We start from the raw sequence: 19,574 nt of genomic DNA on the forward strand, positions 1-19,574 counted from the left end.
ACTTTGTCTCATGACATTGACCACAATTTAGCACAATGCAACATCTCCTCTCCCACTTCCTCCCAATAGGTACCACTTCCCTGTGACCATCCCTCCATGCACTCCTACCCCCTGAGCTGTCTCCCTGTGCCTGAGCAGCCCTTATTTCTCTCTTGCTTATTCTCTCCAAGGAGTGTATCTACCTCAGGTAAATGCTCAACTAGTATGCCTGTCTACTGCTTGGCTGGAATGGAATTGAACACACTCTTGTGGCTTCCAGCCAAACAAAAAACAGGCATATGAGCTGAACATTAGGTAGATACACTCCCTGGAGAGAACAGTCATGGGAGAATAGAAGGGCTGTGTATGCACATGGAGACAGCTCAGGGGGCAGGAGTGCATGGAGGGAAGAGGTAACTATGAGGAAGAAGTGGGAGGTGAGCTGTTGCATTGTGGGAAATTGTAGTCAATGTCATGAGACAAAGTGTATGTGAGTTGCTGTATGGAAAGTGAATTTGCTCTGTAAACTTTCACCCAAATAACACTAAAAATTAAAAAAAAAAAATTAGCCAGTGAAAACCCTGTGAATCACAATGGTCCAATCCTATGTGCACAGGGCCACCATGAGTCAGAAGCCAACTAGATAGCAGCTAACAACAAACATTTAAATATTAAAGAAAAAAAAAGCAAAACATATAACATACCATTTCTTTGGAGGGCTAACTATTTTCTACAGACTGACCAAACAGAAGAAATCATAGGAGACTCCTGGCAGATTTGACCAGGAGAAATAAAAGTAAACAAAATAAAATAAAAAGGGAAATACTGCAAATATAAATCCATTCAAGCTAACTAAGGATTAATGTCTAGCCCCACAGAGGACTGATCAGATCCAAAGGAGGAAAGTTGGAGAGAAGCAACCACTCATTATCAAAGAACCACAAGTTTTAACAACAATAAGGTTATTCTGAAACTAATTAACAAAAGCTAATACCCCGGATGAGGGTTGCAGGACAGGCCAGTCCCAGCAAGAACAGGAGGTCCTCGGGAACCCAAGTGGACACTTGGGGCCTGTCAGGGAGGATCCTGTCCCTGAGCAGCCCATCTGGACAGGGTCCAGCTGTCCTCCCCCCAACCCTGCACAGTCCCAAGCGTATGCTCCCTCCAGAGGCCACAAAGTTACCACAGTCAAAGCTGCCCCAGTTAGAGCCACCCTCAGCTACCAGCAGCCCCACTGGACCTGCTCCTTTGCTTTAAGGCCTGAGGATACAGGAGCTCCTCCAAGGGAAGAATGCAGCAACTCCAGTGACCTTGATGTCATACCCTTGCTGCCCCTCGGGTATCTGCTGTCCCCCACACAGCAGTAGTACCCTTTGACATAGAGGTAAGTTCTACTTCAGGCTTCATTCTCCCCTTGCCCAGGAGCCCTTGTGCAGGGACCACCTGCACAACTTTCAAGTCAGCCTCACCAAGAGGACACTGAGGACACGTCAAGCATGAACTCAGGCACACCAAAAGGAAAGACAGTGCTCAAAGGCCAGGCCAACCCTGTCTGAGGTGCACCCTTGACCTTGTTGGCTGAAATGTGCTCACAGAACTCAATCACCAAGAAGAGGAGGATGACTCCCACTGCTGTAATGAACTCTGCGTGCATGGGGCTGGAGCAGGGCCCATGTACCTCTGAGGGGGCAAATATTTTACTGGGAACTTCACCTTCAGTGGAGTGAGCCCAGACTCTGGGCTTTGTGTGATCTGGGGAGCTCATTCCCCTCCCTGAGACCTGCTTTCCTCCCAGTACAGTGAGGTGAATCATCACTGGTTCCCAGAATGCACCCGCTGGAAGTAGTAATGGTGTAAATAAGAATGTGTGCACAGACTGGAGCCAGAGTGGGCAGTCCACTGTGAGGAGCCAACAGTCTGACTGATAGGGGGGCTCACTCTAGGAAGGCAAGAGGGCAGGGAGCATAGAGAAAGCAGAGGAGGAGAGGTGAAAGAAAGGGAATGGGAGGAAAGAATAAAAGAGGGGAAAGAAAAGTGAGGGGGGAGACAAAGGGAAGATGAAGAGAAAAGAGGAGAGGGAAGGGAGAAGAACAGAAAAGGAGAAGAGGGGAGAGAGGAAAAGGAAAGGAGAAGACGCTGAGCTAGGATCCCAGCCCCACCACCCATCCAACAGACAGCTGTCTCAGAAGTTGCATTTTGAGGCAGCTCAGGAAACACAATGTTTCTGTCAGTGCGGCTAAGCCCTGGCCTAGGGCTTCCATCACTCTACAGAGCAACCCAGGCTGTAGGCTAGCCTCAGCCAAGACTATCCCAGCTGTGACAGACCCAGCCTAGTGTTAATGAGGTGGGGGAGAGAGAGAGATGGTGGAAGGAGAGGCTTCAGGGCAAACAGGAGCACTTAGGATCACACTGCCCAACCTGGTCCACAGGCTCACGGTTGAGTGCACTCTACCCCACACACCCTCCATGTGGTCTGCCCTCATGTGGTCTGCCCTCATGTGGTCAGCTCGCTGTGCGAACAGCCCTCTGTGTGGACTACTGCCTAGAAGCAGGCAACAGTAGATGCCTTGGGATTCCACGCCCCCTCTCTTACCCATTTCCCTGTTGGCCTCTTCCCACTGGGGTGGCCTTAGGGGGCTGCCCTTTCTCTGCCAGGGCTCTGAATTTCCCAAGGGCAGAGAGAGTTAGGAGCCACCACCCAAGCAGCCAGGCCTGCTTCAGGAGCTTCCCTGGTTCTGGACACCCAGAGGCCTGGCCATCCACCTGGCCATCCCTTTCCTGACACCCCACAGCCTTCCATGACATTCCCTTCTGACTGGGGCCAGGTAGCATTATTCTCGCTTGCTCCATTAGACACAAAGCCTGCAAGACAGGGTATGTCATTACTAAGGGGAGTGGGCAAGTGGAGAAGCAGGCTCAAGGCTGGGTCTAACAGGCCTTACAGCTGGTGACTTTCCTCTGGGTCAGGAGTGCCCTACTCCTGTGTGCATAAGATTCTCCTGTGTGGCTTTTGAAATAGCACAGATCTCCAGGTCCTGCCCAGATGTGATAAATCAGGAAGATGAAAAACTATTTTATTCTATGCACAACCAGCCACAGATTTCCCCGAAGGGAGGGAATTTTATTTGGAAAAATATCTTTTATAAGCACATGCAATACAATGCAGAGATGAATGGGACCCTGCAAGACCCAGGAGGAGAATTCAGGGGGTTAATCCAGAAATATTGGATGAAGAGAGAGAGCAACACCACCAAGAAAAAGAAAATCTAACAAGGTAAGGTGGAAATTTCCCCATGTGAGGGGCCTGATTCTAAGAAGTCATGTATGACTCACCAAAACCACTCGGAGGGCTGAGAAGGGTACCCTCCTCCATGCTCAGGAAAGCTCTCCTCTCTCCACAACTACTTCCTGTGCATGGGTTCTGACAGTTGTCATCAGGGACTGGATTTCATTTCTGGACCAGCAAAGTGGGCAACTGAGGAGAGCTGGCAACACTCCACAAGGTAAAGGTGACTAGGAGAACACAAGCCCTCCTAGATTCAAAAACCACAACACCTTGAGCTTTGAGGCGGAGTGGATGGGGTGTTAGACACATCTTATCTAGATTTCAGCTCCTTTGCTGATAAAAATGACATCTTAGAAAACTAGAAATCAGAGGATATTGCTTTCATGTGAAATCCATCTTAATCCATGAGCAAGTATTATAATAAGCAAAGAACTGCCAGGGGCATTCCCATTAAAGTCAGGCACAGACAGGGATGTGCAGAGCAACTTCTCTGTTATTTAACATGACTCTGAAGGTTCTAGACGTGCTGGTTGGAAATGAGTATCCAAAAGTATCATCGTTTACAGACAATACAACTGTATACCTAGAGAACCCAAGGGAATCTGCAAACATATATTAGAATTAATGCACTCAATCAAGCAGCTTGATAAAAGATAATTACATAAAAATCAATAGCCTTCCTGTATACCAACAACAGATGGAAAGGATTCAATTTACAAAGTCAAGAAAAAAAAAACCTGAAATAGCCCTAATAAAAAAAATGGGTGACCTACATAAAAAATGTATAATAGTTTAGTGAGCAGCATCAAAGCGGAATTAAATAAAAAATATACCATGTTCCTGGCAAATATTGTAAATTATGTCAATTCTTCCTTTAATTAGTTTTAAGTTAATTAAATGTCAATCAAATTCACAAGGGATTTTTCTAATCTGACAAAACAATTCTAAAATTCATTTGAAAGAATAAACAGATGTGACCAGCCAAGAAATTTTTGCAAAAGAATAGCAGAAAAGAGCGAAGTACCCAAGCAGATGTTTCAAAGCAGCACTGTCCAATCAAAATAGAATGCCAGCTTCCTGTGTAGCCAAGTTGAAAAAAATTGAAAAAACAGATGAAATTAATTTTAATAACATTTAACAATATATCCAAAATATTATCATTTCAATATGTAGTCAATACAAGATATTTTACACCATTTTTGTACTAAGTCTTTGAAATCTGGTATTTCACACTTGGAGCATCCTTTCAGTTCAGACTAGCCATGTTTCGCATGCTCAATACCCACATGAGGTTAGTAGTTACTGCATTGGACAGTGAAGGTTTAAAGTATTATAAAGGTCTAATAACAAACACAGTTAGTACTGATGCAAGAACTGACTGATTTGGTGTTGCTTAACCTGAGGTTTCATTTGCAACCAACTGGAGATTATATAGGGAGCCCTGGTAATGCAGTGGCTGAAGGACTTGGCTGCTAATCCAAAGGTCAGCAGTTCAAACCCACTAGCTGCTCCATGTGAGAAAGATGTTGCAGTCTGCTTCTGTAAAAATTTCAGCCTTGGAAACCGTAGCAACAGTTCTGCTCTGTCCTATGGGATCTCTATGACTTGGAATCAACTCAACAGCATTGGGTTTGGTTTTGATTTTAGAGATTATATGGAATCCCTGAGTGGTACAAATTATCATGTGCTTGACTACTAACTGAAAGGTTTATGGTTCAAACCCAGCCAGAAGTGCCTCAGAAGAAAGCCCTGGTGAGTCTGCTTCTGCACAAACATAGCCATGAACATCCTGTAGAGCAAAGTTCTATTCTGCACACATGGGATCACCATGAACCAGTATCAACTCAACGGCAATTGGTTTTATTTTGGTTTGCTTTGGATTTTTGAAGGGGGATGATGGATAGATGGATGGATGGATATATTCACAGCTCCTGAACCACTTTTCATCATACCTTCCTACAAACTGTGAATAAAACATAAATACACCTTATTTGCCATGTGGTCCCAAAGTCTACTCAAAGGAGAAATATCCAAGTGCCCACACAGAAAATGTATTCCAAAAGTTACACTGTGATTTGGCAAAAAGTCATGATGTACATGGAGAAGCATGGATACAGAGTTTATAGCTCTCACTTAAAACTTAAGTACTTAAAAACTACACAAGTTGTCAAGTTGTCAGACTCGCTGTTAGGACTTGTTACTTAATGCACTGAAAAAAAAAAAAAAGCACATGAAAAACTTGTACATGAATGTTCACAGACACATTAGTCACAATGGCCAAAAGGTGGAAACAAGTCATGTGTCCATCAACAGCAGAATGGTTAAACATAATGTGGTATATTCATACTATTGGATACTCTTTGGCCCTAAAAGGAAAAGAGGTACCAATACATGCTACAAGTGGATGAACCTTGAAATTACTAGCTAAGTAAAAAAAGCCAATCACAAAGGATCACATATTATATTATTTCATTAACATGCAATCTCCAGAACAGGTAGATCTGTAGAGAAATAAAACAGACTAATGGTTGCCAGGAGATAGGGGATGGAAGAATGGGGGCTGACTGCTAAAGGTGAAAGGGTTTCTTTTTGGGGTGCTGAACTGCTGGTGTGGTACCTAAGGCATTTGACTGCTAACCAGAAGGCTGGTGGTTCAAACTACCAGTCACTCCTCAGAAGGAAGGTTGGGCAATCTACTTCCATAGTGATACCACCTCGAAAACCCAAGGAGGGGTCGCTATGAGGCGCATCTGACTCAACAGCAGTGAGTTGAGTTGAACATGTTCTAAAATGGCCTGTGATGATGGTGTCACCTATCTGTGGATATACTAAACCATTGAGCTATACACTTTAAGTAGGTGAATTGCATCCCACATTTTATCAGAGGGAGGAAGGCACCCAGAAGTGGACGAAGCTACGTCACATTTTGTTACCGAGAGATGTACAAAAGGACAGTAAGCACGTGCTAAGCAATGCACCAGAGGCCAGAGACATGGAAACTCCTTGGGGAGACTAAGTGCCACTGACAAGGGGCTGGGGTGACTGGTGCCTATGCCCCGAGGACTCCAGTTAAGGCACCAGGTTGTGGTTAATTGGGAGTGTAACAATGTGCCCTATGATTAGTGCATCTTAAACTCCATGAGAAGTCTCTTTGCCAAACCCTGGGTCTCTGTGGAATGTTTCCTGTGTGCTCACCCCTTCAAAACCCAGTAGGTGAGTTGGAATCCCCCTTTCAGAATCCAAAGTATTGAGGTTTGGAGGTGTTGAGGCCTTTGTCCAGGCTGCACAGTTATAGGTGACAGAGCTGACAATGTAACACTTGCCAAACTGTTTAGCCCATACAAGTCTGCTGCTTCCCCTTGGTAATCATTCAAATGTGTTCAGAGATCACTGACCCATAGGGCAGGGGCAGGCACAGCACCAAGCCTACCCCACCTTTAAGGCAGTGCCAGGCCTTTACCCTGAATGTCAGGGTTTCTCTTGCTCCCAGCAGAAGCTGTGTGCCCCACTCCACAGATCCTGGAGTAGACATGCAGTGTAATTTAAATTCATGGACGAGCCCAAGGAGCCAGCTCCAGGCTCAGTAATAACTTCTCCATATTAATGGCAGCACCGCAGACCCGGTGGACAGCTGACATTTAATATTAAACATACGCAGCAGATCGAAAGGCTCCTACCTGGGGACCTCCAAGAGCAGAGGACCTGTGAGAGGGAGGATTGAAGGCAGCACTAACATTCAGGGGTCTGGAACCTTCCTCTCCCCTCAGCACATCCTCTCCACCTCAGTCCCCTCCCCTGGGAGGAAGTCCTTGCCAAGATTAAATACTCAAACATACATGCACACACACAAAAAAAATACACACACAAATACTCCCGCATATACACAAACTTTTGCATGCACACATATTCACACACACACTTGTGTGCATATGCTCACTCAGTACATGCATATACACACTCACATACACACATGAATATGCAGACTCATACATATACATTCAAGCAAATGCACACATATAACTCACATATACACTCACATATGCACCCTCACATGTGCATACATATGCATCCACATACACACCTGCATATGCACTCCCATATGGACACACACATGCTCACTCAAATGTACCACACACACACACACTCAAATGTACACACATAATCTTACATATAAATATACTCATGCACTCACATGTATACATGCATATGCACAAACACACACATGTATGCAAATGCTCATTCAAACGCACATACTCACATGCACAGACACACTTATACTCACATATACTCACATGTACATACAGGTATGCATGCACAATCACACACATATGTATGCATGAGACATGTGTGTGCAATGCACACACATGCACAATCACACAACCATGTACACACACAACACCCTGCTGTGTCTGGCAGCAACACAGGAACCCCTTGGCTGATGGAGGCAGGAAGAGTGGTGGGAGTAACGAAGGCTGTGTCTGCCTGTCCATATAGATCCAGGGTTCCCAGGGGCCTATGCACATTTACCCTTATGGGTCCTTACAGACCAAGCTTCAGCCACAGCTCAGGTCATCATGCAGCTGCCCCAGCCTCAATGCTAAGTGACATGCTGGGCTGTGGGTGCATCCTGTGGCTCAGGACAGTCAAGGCCCTTAGTGACCCCTCTGCTCATGCTGGCTGTGGCACTATCTTGTGATTCACACAGCAGGCCGAGTGAGGACCCAGCCTTCTCCACCTCATGGCTCTGGAAGGGCCTTCATTCACTCACTCACTGAGAACTAGGACTCTAGGGGATAGGACAAACAAGGTCAGAAGGTGTGGCCATCAGAGACAAGGGGTGGAGTGCGGCTTCCCAGGCCTTTTCTGCTGGAAAACAGGACGACTATGGCAAAGAGGAAGCAAGAGCACATGGCACTGGATCAGTGCTAAAAAAATGGCAGCTACTACTGGGACTCGCCTCACTTACAGATAAGAAAACCTGAGAACCAGAGAGGGGCAGAGATTTGTCCAAGGTCACACAGCTATAATCACAGAAGTTGGAAATGGAGTAAAGGCTACTTGTGTGTGATCAGAACCTTGTTTTGGGCTTAAGCTCAAGACGAGGCTAAGTCCGACCCACCATCAGAGAATTGTAGGGTGTGTGTGTAAAAGACAGCTTTACTCTCCCAAGAGTGAGTATGTTTGCTTGGGGACAAGGGAGCCCCAGTCTCTTCAGCCTGATTCAGCCTGTGATCACTCCAGGCTCCAGGGAAGGAAGCAGCACAGACACAGACACAGACGCACACATAAACCACAACCCCGCATTCAGCCCAAGGGCCTGCCCATGATCCTACTTCTACCCGCCCTCCTCACACAGCTATCTGGGGCCACAAAAAAGTGAAGGAACCTAGGCAGGTTAAGGTGGATAAGGACATGAGTGGGGCCAGGCAGCTTAGTGCCTAAGGCACTTGACTGCTAACCAGAAGGCTGGTGGTTCAAACCCACCAGCCACTCCTCGGAAGGAAGATGGGGCAATCTACTTACGTAGTGATACTGCCTTGGAAACCCAAGGAGGGGTCGCTGTGAGTTGGGTCCAACTTGATGGCATACAACAACAACAAGCTGCAGTGTTCTCATGGTGACCAGGGGTCACCATGAACTAGCTCTTGGAGGGAACCCCTCAGGTATCTTCAACCATTACAGTGGTGAGGGTTTGTGAGGCAGCTTGGTTAGCGGCCCCCCATTTTATGTGTGAGAGACCAAGATCTTAAGAAGTGAAGGAAGATGTCCCAGGTCAGCAGCAGAGCTGGGGCATGAGGCAGCCTGGCAGTCCACGGAACTCACTTGGGCTCTAGGGAGACCCTATTCCATTCTCATGGAGTTCTGTCCTGCTGCTTGCACTTAACTTGTGTGAATCAACTCCACCCACTCAGCTGAGCATTTTTAAAGGGGTAGGCAATTTGCCAACCATTTCACTCAGCAAGGGCAACCAGTACCCATGGGAAGGTTGCCAGTTTCTAATCCAGCAGCCATCTGGGGCCCATGGGTCCATCAGGGTGAGGGTATATTGCTGCTCTGGGTGTTTGCATAACAGGAGCTTGAGCATCAGGCAATACCCTCCCCAGGTTCAGAGATGGGTGATCCACCATGGTGAATTTCATGAAGGGCCAAAGTCAGGCTCCACCATGCTGCTTCTAAAAGGATTCCAAGGGGAGAGGCTACCACACACAGGGAGAGTCACACAGACCTGCTGTAACTGAAGGTCTCATTTATAAAATGGGGACAACTGTTGCCAGGCTTATAGAACAATTGCTCATGATGCCACAAGCAGAGTGCACCCAGCACAGTACCAGGCACAGAGTACAGGTGGGGAGAATGCCGATCCTGAGACTTCCTGAGGCTGCCCAAAACCCCTTGAGGGATAGCTGCAGGGTGCCCTGACAGTGCATCACAAGATGGCCAAAGGCCCCCAGCCAGGACAAACAGATTGCAGTGATGAGGAAGTACCCACCAAGGCCTAGGGAAGGCAGGCAGGTAGCAGCAGCCACTGCCACCCTTCCAGGGGAGGGGTGGTCAGGAGATATTCTGAGATGTACACTGGTGGCTGGTCTCCTGAGCATTCTCCATCATCCTATTCTTACTCCAGGAAGCACAGGTCACTAGGTGGAGCATGTGACTCTGGCCTGAGCCAACCTGCATATCCCATTATGGGCCATAGTGATTTGTTACTGGAAAGGTCATATGATCTAAGCCAGTCCAAGCAGAGTGAGGCTCAGCACTGTGCAAGGAGCCTTCAAAAAGCAGGTGCTTTCTATTTTCCAATAGGTTTCCCCTGCGTATATGAGGGGCATGGGGCAACTGCAGCCAGCATCACCACACACTACACCAACAATGTCACCACATGGGGCAAGGGAAGCTGAGAAAGCAGGGTTCAGGTGATCCATTTGACCCCTGGAATACCTTTATCCCAATTCCAAGTGTCCTTAGATGCCTTCTCCACTGAGTCTGGGTTTTAGACAACTTATGTGCCTCATGCCATTCTGATGGGGTCACTGAGAAGTGGGCAGGGAGCCTGTAGGCTGCTGCTCTGACAACAGCCCCTGATCCTTCTCTTCCCAACCCAGTGAGAGAACCCCTGTAGAAGCCCCTTCCCTCCCACCAAAGAACCTCCAATGAGAAATTCATGGTGAGAGCCAGGAGGTGACAGATGCTACAAGAGGAGGCATGGAGAGAGGGGCAGCTGTGTGGAAATAAGGCTGATTTATCAGCAAACCCCCAGAACAATCCCTGCCTACGAAGTTGTCCTACAGGAAACCCAGGCCTATGCAAAGATACTCCTGCCACCACAGTCCCTAGCACTCCCAGATCTGCCACTAGAGCCCTTGTCAGGGAGCCTCAGGGTGGACACATGGCCTTCACACAGGACTTGTTTGCCTGCACAATGTCAAAAGAATCAGGAATATGACATAGAAATCCAGGTTCTCTGAAGAAACATTAGGAGATCCGACAGCAATGCGCCTACACTTTCAAGTGTCAACAACAGCCCAAGGGAGAAACAGCTGCTGAGATGGACCGGGAGCTGGCCAGGGTCCCCAACTCTCCCTGCTGCGACCTTGTCCCCTTACTGCATCTGGCCCCATTTGGCCCCTATGGCATCTGAGTTTGCAGCTCCAACTTTGGTGTTGCACTGGAGGGGTCCTCAAAGTTGTTGACTCCAACCTACCACTTTATACTTGGACAAACCAAGGCTCATAAAGGGGAAGAGACCTGTCCAGGGTGGCATTGTAAGTCACCAAAGCCCAGCCAAAGACCCCTCAACTTCAGCCAGTCCCTTCCCCATACAAGCTTCCCTTCCTTACTTAGTTTGGTTTAGACCAGGCATTTAAATTCGGTTCTCATGAACCCCAAGAAGGAAAGGAAAATCATGTGTGTGCACAACTGTATTCCTGTGGATAAAGAAGCAGAGCTTTTGACAGTTCTCCAAGGGAACCTGCCCCACAGAGTGTGGATGTCCTAGGACCTTTAACAGAGCAGACTAGGGAGGAGAAGTGGCTGCCCCGAGGCACTGGTGCACAGGGTCTCCAGGACAAGTCCCATCCCCTTCCCTTCACAGGCTTCCAGCCCCAACTTCCCAAGCACTCTCATTTCCAGGCTTCCAACTGAGCTCCACCCAGTCCTACGCTGAGCAATGAGGACATACCCAGAGATGGAACAAGGGAACACACAGTCCCACAAGAAAACCAGACACCAAACAAATCATGACGCTCATGGTACAAGTTACCTAGAACCATGTGAATGCCTGGGAAGGTTTTCTGGATGAAGTTATGTTTAACTGAGACCTGCAGAATGAACCAAGTAAAGTTGGAGGGAGTAAAAGTAGCCCAGACAGAAGGATCTGCCTGTGCAAAGGCCCTGAGCTGGGAGTGTCCAATGTTTAAGAAATTGAGCCACAAGCATGAGGGGGAGTACAGTGATGAAAGAGGATGGACAGGCCCTGGTCATGGGGTCATTAAATGCCAGGCCAATGGGTTTGGATTTTTTTAAGGGCAATAAAAAAGAACCATTTAAAAATGTTATGCAAAGGCGTGAGATGATTTGATGTGTGGTTTCTAAAAATCACTCTGGCTGTTGTGTGGGGAATGAGTTAGTGGGAAGACACCAATTAGAAAGAGCTGAGGAATATAGGAGCGAAGGTAGCTTGGAGTCAGGCAGTGATGTAGGGATGGAAATAAGGGATGACTTCAAATGAGGTATAGGAGGTAGATATGCAGGATGGTGATGGGCTACATGTGGGAGTTGGCCATGAAAGTTGTCCTGGAGGCAGCTGGTCAGGCAAGGGTGGAACCCAGGAGATATGGGGTCCAGGGAGCCCAGAGTTTAGGAGGAGTGTGGCAGCAAACATTTTCATCTGCCTAGCACACTCATCCTTCCTCTTGCTTGTATCATAGCACTCCTCTCCATTCCATGTGTTTTGGAAGTCTGATCCTCACCCTCAACCCCAAAGGCGGACAAGAGACTCAGGCCAGGCTGCTATCACAGAAACTGGTTTAAAGATAGACCTGTGACTCAAGCATTGCCAATCAGGGCCCTCTCCAGGACTCTTGTGGGAACCATCCAGAAAGCTGTGCTCTTCATTTCATATGAATTGCTGCCTTCAGAGACAGGTTAAACCAGGACTACCAGTGACTACATGGGGAGAGTAAACCTGAAAGAAACACAAAGAGTGTGTTATGATGCTAGTGCTGAGGCCCTGGATCCAGCTGTGCCTGAACCTGGTGCTCCTCAGGACTCCCCAGATAACTGGATCCATCATGTCCTTTGTTTGTGTCATCTAATGTAAGTTGGTTTCCTGTCATTTAAACTAAGAGAGTTTCAAACAACAATGGTAGTATTAAGTCATGAAGAAGGCTGATACCACCCTGGGCAGATGTGCAGATTGCTAAAGGAGGGCCCAAGCAGGGATCCTCCACTCTGACATGAGGAGCCCCAACACCTAGGGAATCCGGAAGTTCCCGCAGTCCCTCTTCAGTATTCCTGAAACCCTCTCACTGTCCTCCAGGCAGTGCCAAGGTAAGACCCTGGATCCCAGGCAGGGACTTGGGCTGCAAATCCCAGGCTCTCCTGTTCCACAACCCTACAGCCTCAGGGCCTGCCTGCACCTGCCTGCCCGCTCTAATCCCTGAGCCAGCTGGAGCCCACTATGTAGGCTTTGATGTAGGAGGCTTCTTAGGAAAAATGAACTTCACCTCAGTCCCCTTAGGAGTCAATGACTTCTCTCTGTGGCCTTCAGTGACTCTTAAGGTCAATCAAGACTGCACAGAGGAGTGCTGACCAGAATGGCAGCTGGCAGGGGAGTCCCAGTCCCCAAGGCTGTTGCCCCAGCTTCATCTTGCCATAAGACCTCGAGCAGCTCAGGGGGCTCTGTGGGTCTTTCCCATACAGTTAAGGGCTCTGCATCACAGGGTCACGGGATTCATATGAAGCCCCAGGGGGGTCACGCACATCCTCCCTTAGGCCCCAGGATCAGTAGACTAAGCTTCAAAGGCCACACCCTTCCCACTCGACAGGCTGCAGTAGCTTCGTGCCCTGGCCCAGGCCAGCCAAAGACAGCAGGCTGTCCTACTGGTATCCTCACTATGATCTGACTGCAGCACAATTCCTGGGTCCTAACCAGCCACTCTTCAGAAGGAAGGTTGGGCAATCTACTTCCGTAATGATTGTTGTTGTTGTTGTTTGCCGTCGAGTCGGACCCGACTCATAGTGACCTCTCCTTGGGTTTCCGAGGCAGTATCACTACGGAAGTAGATTGCCCCATCTTCCTTCCGAGGAGTGGCTGGTGGATTTGAACCTCCAGCCTTCTGATTAGCAGTCAAGTGCCGTAGCCACTATGCTACCAGAGCTGCCTCAGAAACCCAAGGAGGGGTCGCTATGAGTCGGGTCCAACCCAATGGCACGTAACAACAACAACAAAACTACCAATGAAGAGCCACAGCCCAGATCAGGTCAACAGTGAGTGAGCAGACCACTAGGGCTTGCTTCCCTGCTTCTGCTCCTTCACATAATGGACATCTGATGTCTCTGACTGAGAAATCCCCAGGAGTTAGAGTAGGAGAGGTCAGAAATATTTTAAAGAAATGCAGTTAGTTCTTCGTTTTCATTTTTATTTATTTTTTTATTTATTGTTATGCCCCAAAAGAAGTACAATGGAATGATAGGATCTTGGAATCACCCAGATAGGCATTCAAACACTGGCTGCAAAGCTCCAGACAAGCTATCTCAATTTTTGGAGCCTCCATTTATTCATCTGTAGAATAGAGACACTATTAGGACATATTCCATAGGGCATCGTGAGGATCAAACAAAGCAATGAGGCATAAGATGCTTTGCACAGAGCCTGGCACAGAGCAGGGCGTATGGCAAATTGTGAGTTATTATAATGACTTTTTATGCCAACAGCCTTTTCATTGGGCTTTTAATGAACATATAAGAATAACGGGAAATCAGCATGTTAATCATGTAAAACATGGGAGCCCTGGTGACACAATGGTTAAGCACTCACCTGCTCACAGAAAGGTTGATGGTTTGAACCCACCTAGAAACTCCATAGGAGAAAGACCTGGTGATATGCTCCCATAAAGATTACAGCCTGAAAAACCCTATGAGGCAGTTCTACTCTGCTACATGGTGTCACTATGAGTTGAAAATGAACTTGATAGCACCTAATAACAATAACAACATCATGTAGCTTAAAAGATACTAGAAAACTTTTCCATAACAATATGATATACAGGAATATCATATTAAGCATTTCTCTCATGCTTCATGGAGAGGTAAACTGAGATATTACAAACAACATCTGTCTAGTGGCTGTAATGGGACCTGGAAATGCTACACTTTCCAGCCTCTCTGGAACTAAAGTGCATACATGTCTTACAAAGAACATTGTCATGTGATGTATCTTGGGCCTGCACCTCTACCTGCTTCCAGTAGAATTATCACTTTGGCTGGCCCAGGATCCTGATTTCTCACAAAGCAATCTTATGCCACTTTAGGGAGCAGCACCTCCTATACTCTCAGCCTATGGGGTTCTGCAAACCCCATGCCCTGAATCCCACAAGAATAGGTAACCCTGGCCTGGATAAAGCAATGCCCAGGGCTCAGCTGTAATAATCAGTTAAGGATGTCAGTCTGGCACTTCTGGGGCCCTCTGATTCACCTCAGATACAATCCATCTAAGACAAAATGAACACATAGAAGGGTAGAGGCAAGAGACAGCAAGGGTCCTGTTGACCTGTCAAGAGCACCTGGATGCAGCCATGCCTGAAGACTAACCCACTATGTGAGTGATTTGCTTCCTCTTCCTGCTTAAACTAATTTGGGTTATGTTTTCTGTCACTGGCAATTAGAAGCATCCCTGACCAATAAATGCAATGAAATAAGAATGTTATTGTGCTAAATAGATTAGAGATTGCTCTCCACAGTAAAGAAAGTTAAAATTGTGTCCTTTAAATGAGAGAAACAAACTCAGATGCCCTCAGGGCCAGGCAATTTGATGGACAAATGTGTGCCTAAGACCAGGGGAAATCAGTAGGCCTAAAAGGTTCTATGGCCCTTGGGAGAGGCATGTCCCACCTAAGCATCAAACTTAAGATGCAAGAGCATGCTTGCTTGTGACCCTGTAGTCACTATGGGCACTGCAAGGGCAGATGCATTGGAACCTCTGCCCACATGTGTCCAGCATATGTAACCTCTTACAATGTCTGTCCTGACTGGGCAAATTCCTGCCTGGGACCTCCACACAGGTTGTTCTCTCTTCCCAGATAGCCAACTGCACCTTTTCCAGTGGGCAACTCATTCTTGCAGACCTCATTCAAAGAACCCCTCGGGAGCACAAGCTCAGGGCCCTAGCCAGCGAGCCCCTCAGACCATCAGCCACTCTGAAGGAATGAGTCCCAGGGTAGGTACCAGGCCTGCTATGTCTCTGACCAGTACAGAGGACCACACAATACCACATGCTGGCTGAACAAATGAATGACCAAATGAATGAATAATATAGTGGCAAAGCCTCTCTGAAATGCTCTCCATCAGAAGTTGATTAGGACACACTAGTCAGCACACCAACACACCACATCCATGTTAAATACCACTCACTACCAGGCCCCTCCCCCACCTCCTCACCAAGTCTCCAGTACTGATTTCTTTTCATTTAGGAAATTCACCTCCAGTGTAAAATGAGATGGGAGCTCTGGTGGTGTAGTGCCTAAGATATTTATTTGACTGCTAACCAGAAGGCTGGCAGTTCAAATCCACCAGCCACTCCTCAGAAGGAAGGTTGGGCAATCTACTTCCTTAGTGATACCTCTTCGGAAATCCAAGGAGGGGTCACTATGAGTCAGATCTGACTCGATGGCAGTGAGTTTTTTATATAAAATGAGACACACTTATGAGTCCCAGGACGTCCTCAGAGACAACAGCATTAGTAAAGGATTGCACCATTTTAACCCAACTCTTTCAAGGACATTTATAGTTGGTGTTTTGTTTTTGTTTTTGTTTTTTTGCAACATGCTCAAGTTCTAACTAAATCCATCCAAAGACAGTGATTTTCCTAAGCAACAAGTGAAGTTTCCTGTGTCTCCATAAAAAGCACACCAGCGGTCACTAGGCTCTGGTCTAATTGCCGGCTCTGCAGACGGCAGGACGGGCCCCGGTTGCTGAGAACGGGTGTGCACAGGGGCTGACAGAGCTGAGAGCAGCCACTCACTAGAGCAAGAGTGCCTGAGCAGCAATTAGAGCGGAGCCCACGGTGGGTGGCTTCAGATGTCTGGCCAGCAAAGCCGACATGACCACCACACACCCAATCCAAAATAGAAAACTGCAGTGGCTTCTGCCGCGTGCCAAGCCCGGAGCAACTGGACAGAACACCGCCAATGTCAGCCTCCTCCCTGAGCATCGATCCAGGTTTCCTCTGAGGCCCTCTGGTGCCAAGTGATGGTCCCTCTGGGCCCTAGGATACAGGAGAACTTCCCACAGCTCCAGTCACATTGAGTGCCCCAGGATGTCCCCAAAAGGCACCCCAACCTCTCCTGTCCATCAGGGCCTGCCCCAAAAGATCTGAGCAGCCCATGGACACCAGAGCCTGCATTTCCAAATGCTCCCCTTGACTCAAAACAGGGAGAGAAAACCTACTTTTCATATAAGCAACTGGAGTTCAACAGGAAACCACAATGTAAAAATCAGTGACTCCCAGTCAGCCAGGGGGCAGAGGGCTAACTGGTCATTTTAACAGTACTGCCTGCTCCCAGGGCTGGCACCACCTACACATGTGCCCACCAAACACATATCCCACATGCAAAAATGCACAGGAACATACACTTCACAGACACTCTGACACACACAGGAACAGGAACCCATGTGCACATGTACACAGAGACACAATGGCATACACACATACGAACACAGATTCGCAGGCATCCAGATGCAAGTCCACACCAGCATACCCAAACATATGTGCAAACATGTGCATGCAGAGAAAAAAAACACACACATCAACCAACACCTGGATACAAGACAAACATAGGCAGGCAGGCACTAGGGAGACACACATTCTGTTACTTGATGGGAGCTCCTAAGACCCTGGCCCTCCCCCTGCATACATGGCCCCTCTCTCAAACCAATCAAAATAATTTGCCTTCTAGACAACCCCTCAGAGGTGCGCTTGGCTCCCTAAGCACCAGGATGGCAGAGAAGGCCCTCAGGGCAAGCCCTGCCCTCCCAGGGTACTCCCAGGACATAGTCCTTGGAAGCTCAAGAGAGGGACAAGGGACAGGAAGAGAGTAGATCGGACTCACCAGGCCATCGCAGTTGCTGAGTGCCACAGAGGAGTCTGCAGCCAGGCCAGCCACATCCCCGACGTACAGGCAGTTTCCAAGCAGGGGCTCCACGCGGGTAGCTCCGGAGTCTCCCTGCCACTCCATGGTGGCTCCAGGCGCCACGAGGCGGGCGTTGGGCCGCAGTCGCAGATGCAAGTCTCTGCCGAAGACCGTGACATTGTAGAAAAGGCGGCCACCAGAGTCTTCCTCGCTGCCTCCGGGGAAGCCCGGGGTCCAGACCGGGGCAGCCCTTCGGGCCCGAACCCTTGCCCCAGCAGTCGCCGCCGATACCACGTGGGACACCAAGCGGCCCTGGGCGTCAGTGCGCACCGGCACCGCCAGGATGCGCTCTGCTCCATGCCCCAAGGGTCCGCCTGCAACGGGAAGGGGCGTTAGACCCGCTGAGTCCTCAGAGTCGAGAGCCCTGCCGCTGAGCCCCGCACTGCCAGCCCCGCCCCCACTGCAAAGGGAAGGGGCCTTCCTCCTGGCAGCCCCCGAAAGCAAGCCTGCACCTTGTGTCCCTCTTGCAACCTGGAAGGAGCGTTAACACGGCCAGCAGACCGAAGCCGCGCTGCCCCCGGACGTCCCTTTCTGGAACCCTGCAAGACAGGAGCTCTGCCCCTGCCCCTCTCCGGGAAGGGGCTCCGCAGACATATCTCAGTTACCCAAGGGACTGCCCCTCCAGCGTCCTCGGGCCCAGTGAGCCTACCGTCCTTGGCAGGACATGAGGATGTTCAGAAGTCCTTCTCAATTGGACCCGTGTGCCTCGATCCCTCGGCAGCCCCGCCATCCCAGTGCCCTCACCGCTCGCCTCAGGCGTGGCGAGGACTCAGCTCCTGCCCGCACTGGGCGGCCTGTCCTCCGCGTCCAACTCCCGGTCAGCACGCTGTCGGGCCCCTCTCCCAGGGTGCCCAAGGATGGGAAGGGGTGGAGCAGAGTCCCTCCGATCTCCCGGGATCCCCTTTGGATCGCCCCAACTAGTCCCCAGAGCCAAGGCGGCGCGCTCAGCACCCGGGCTCCTCCCGGGCGTCCCTGGACGCGAGCCCCGGCGCCGCCTTGCCTTGGTTCCCCCAACACGGCTAGGTCTGGTGCTGCGCTCTCTGCCGCGGGGTTTTCCCGGCCCTCAGTCTCCACATGCCGCGTCCCAGGAATCGCGAGTGCGCCGAGGTTCCCCCGACCCGAGGCGCCCGGCTGCGCCGCGGGGCGCCCCTGTGCGACCAGACCGGCCCCGAAGTTGGCCAACTTGGCCCCAGGCGAGGCGCACGGAGTTTGCCCAAGTCCGGCCGTACCGCGCCTGGGCGGGCGGGCCGGCCGGCGGGGGTCGCGGGCTTGAGGGCCAGTCTGTACCTACCCCGGGGGTCGGTGGAGACAGCGGCGAGTCGAGCGTCCGCGGGCGGCGGCAGCAGCAGGAGCAGCGGCAGCAACAGCAGCAGCACCGGGCACAGCAGGCGGCGAGCGGCTCCCGCCAGCGGATCCATGGCAGCCGGACCGCAGTCCGGGCCCCGCACTCGCAGCCGGCGCGAAAGTTGCCCGCGCGCCGCCCAGCCCACATCTGGGGGCAGCTGGAGCCGCCCGCAGCTGCAGCACCGCAGGGCGCGGGGCGGAGGAGGCGCGGCGGGGAGGGAGGGCGGGGAGCTGGAGGGAGGCGGGGAGAGGGCCGGGCTCACGGCGGCTAGGGAGCGGGCGGGAGGAGCGGCGAGCAAAGGGAGGGCGGGGACGGCAGGCGCCTCAGCCTGCGGTGACCCGGCGCTTCTTGGCGTTGCCGCCGCCGCCGCCGCCGGCTCCGGCTCTCCTCCTGACGCCGCCGCCGCCGTTCTCTGCTAGAGGCTAAGCAGAGACACCCCGAGGTGGCGGCGGAGCTCCGCGGGCCAAGCAGGGGGAGCCCCGCCGCCGGCCACCCTCGGCTCGTCCCGCGCCTTCGCGGCGCACGACCTCCGTGGAGCTGCGCCTGGCGGAGCATC

The 19,574-nt window shown here is 50.1% G+C and overlaps 1 protein-coding gene across 1 annotated transcript in view; it reads right to left on the reverse strand.

The window, feature by feature from the left end:
• ADAMTS2 (ADAM metallopeptidase with thrombospondin type 1 motif 2) overlaps nt 1-19,091 on the reverse strand; it is a 374,801-nt gene extending 355,710 nt beyond the window's left edge. Inside the window, exons 1-2 of the mRNA XM_007953408.1 lie at nt 18,965-19,091; nt 17,593-17,987 (exon numbers count right to left, since the gene is read on the reverse strand). Coding sequence (XP_007951599.1) covers nt 17,593-17,987; nt 18,965-19,091 — 522 coding nt within the window. The remainder of the gene's footprint in view (nt 1-17,592; nt 17,988-18,964) is intronic.
• Between the last annotated feature and the right edge of the window lie 483 nt (nt 19,092-19,574).

This window comes from Orycteropus afer, unplaced genomic scaffold (assembly GCF_000298275.1).
Source record: "Orycteropus afer afer isolate SDZICR_OR568_19922 unplaced genomic scaffold, OryAfe1.0 scaffold00393, whole genome shotgun sequence".
NCBI classification, from domain to species: domain Eukaryota; kingdom Metazoa; phylum Chordata; class Mammalia; order Tubulidentata; family Orycteropodidae; genus Orycteropus; species Orycteropus afer.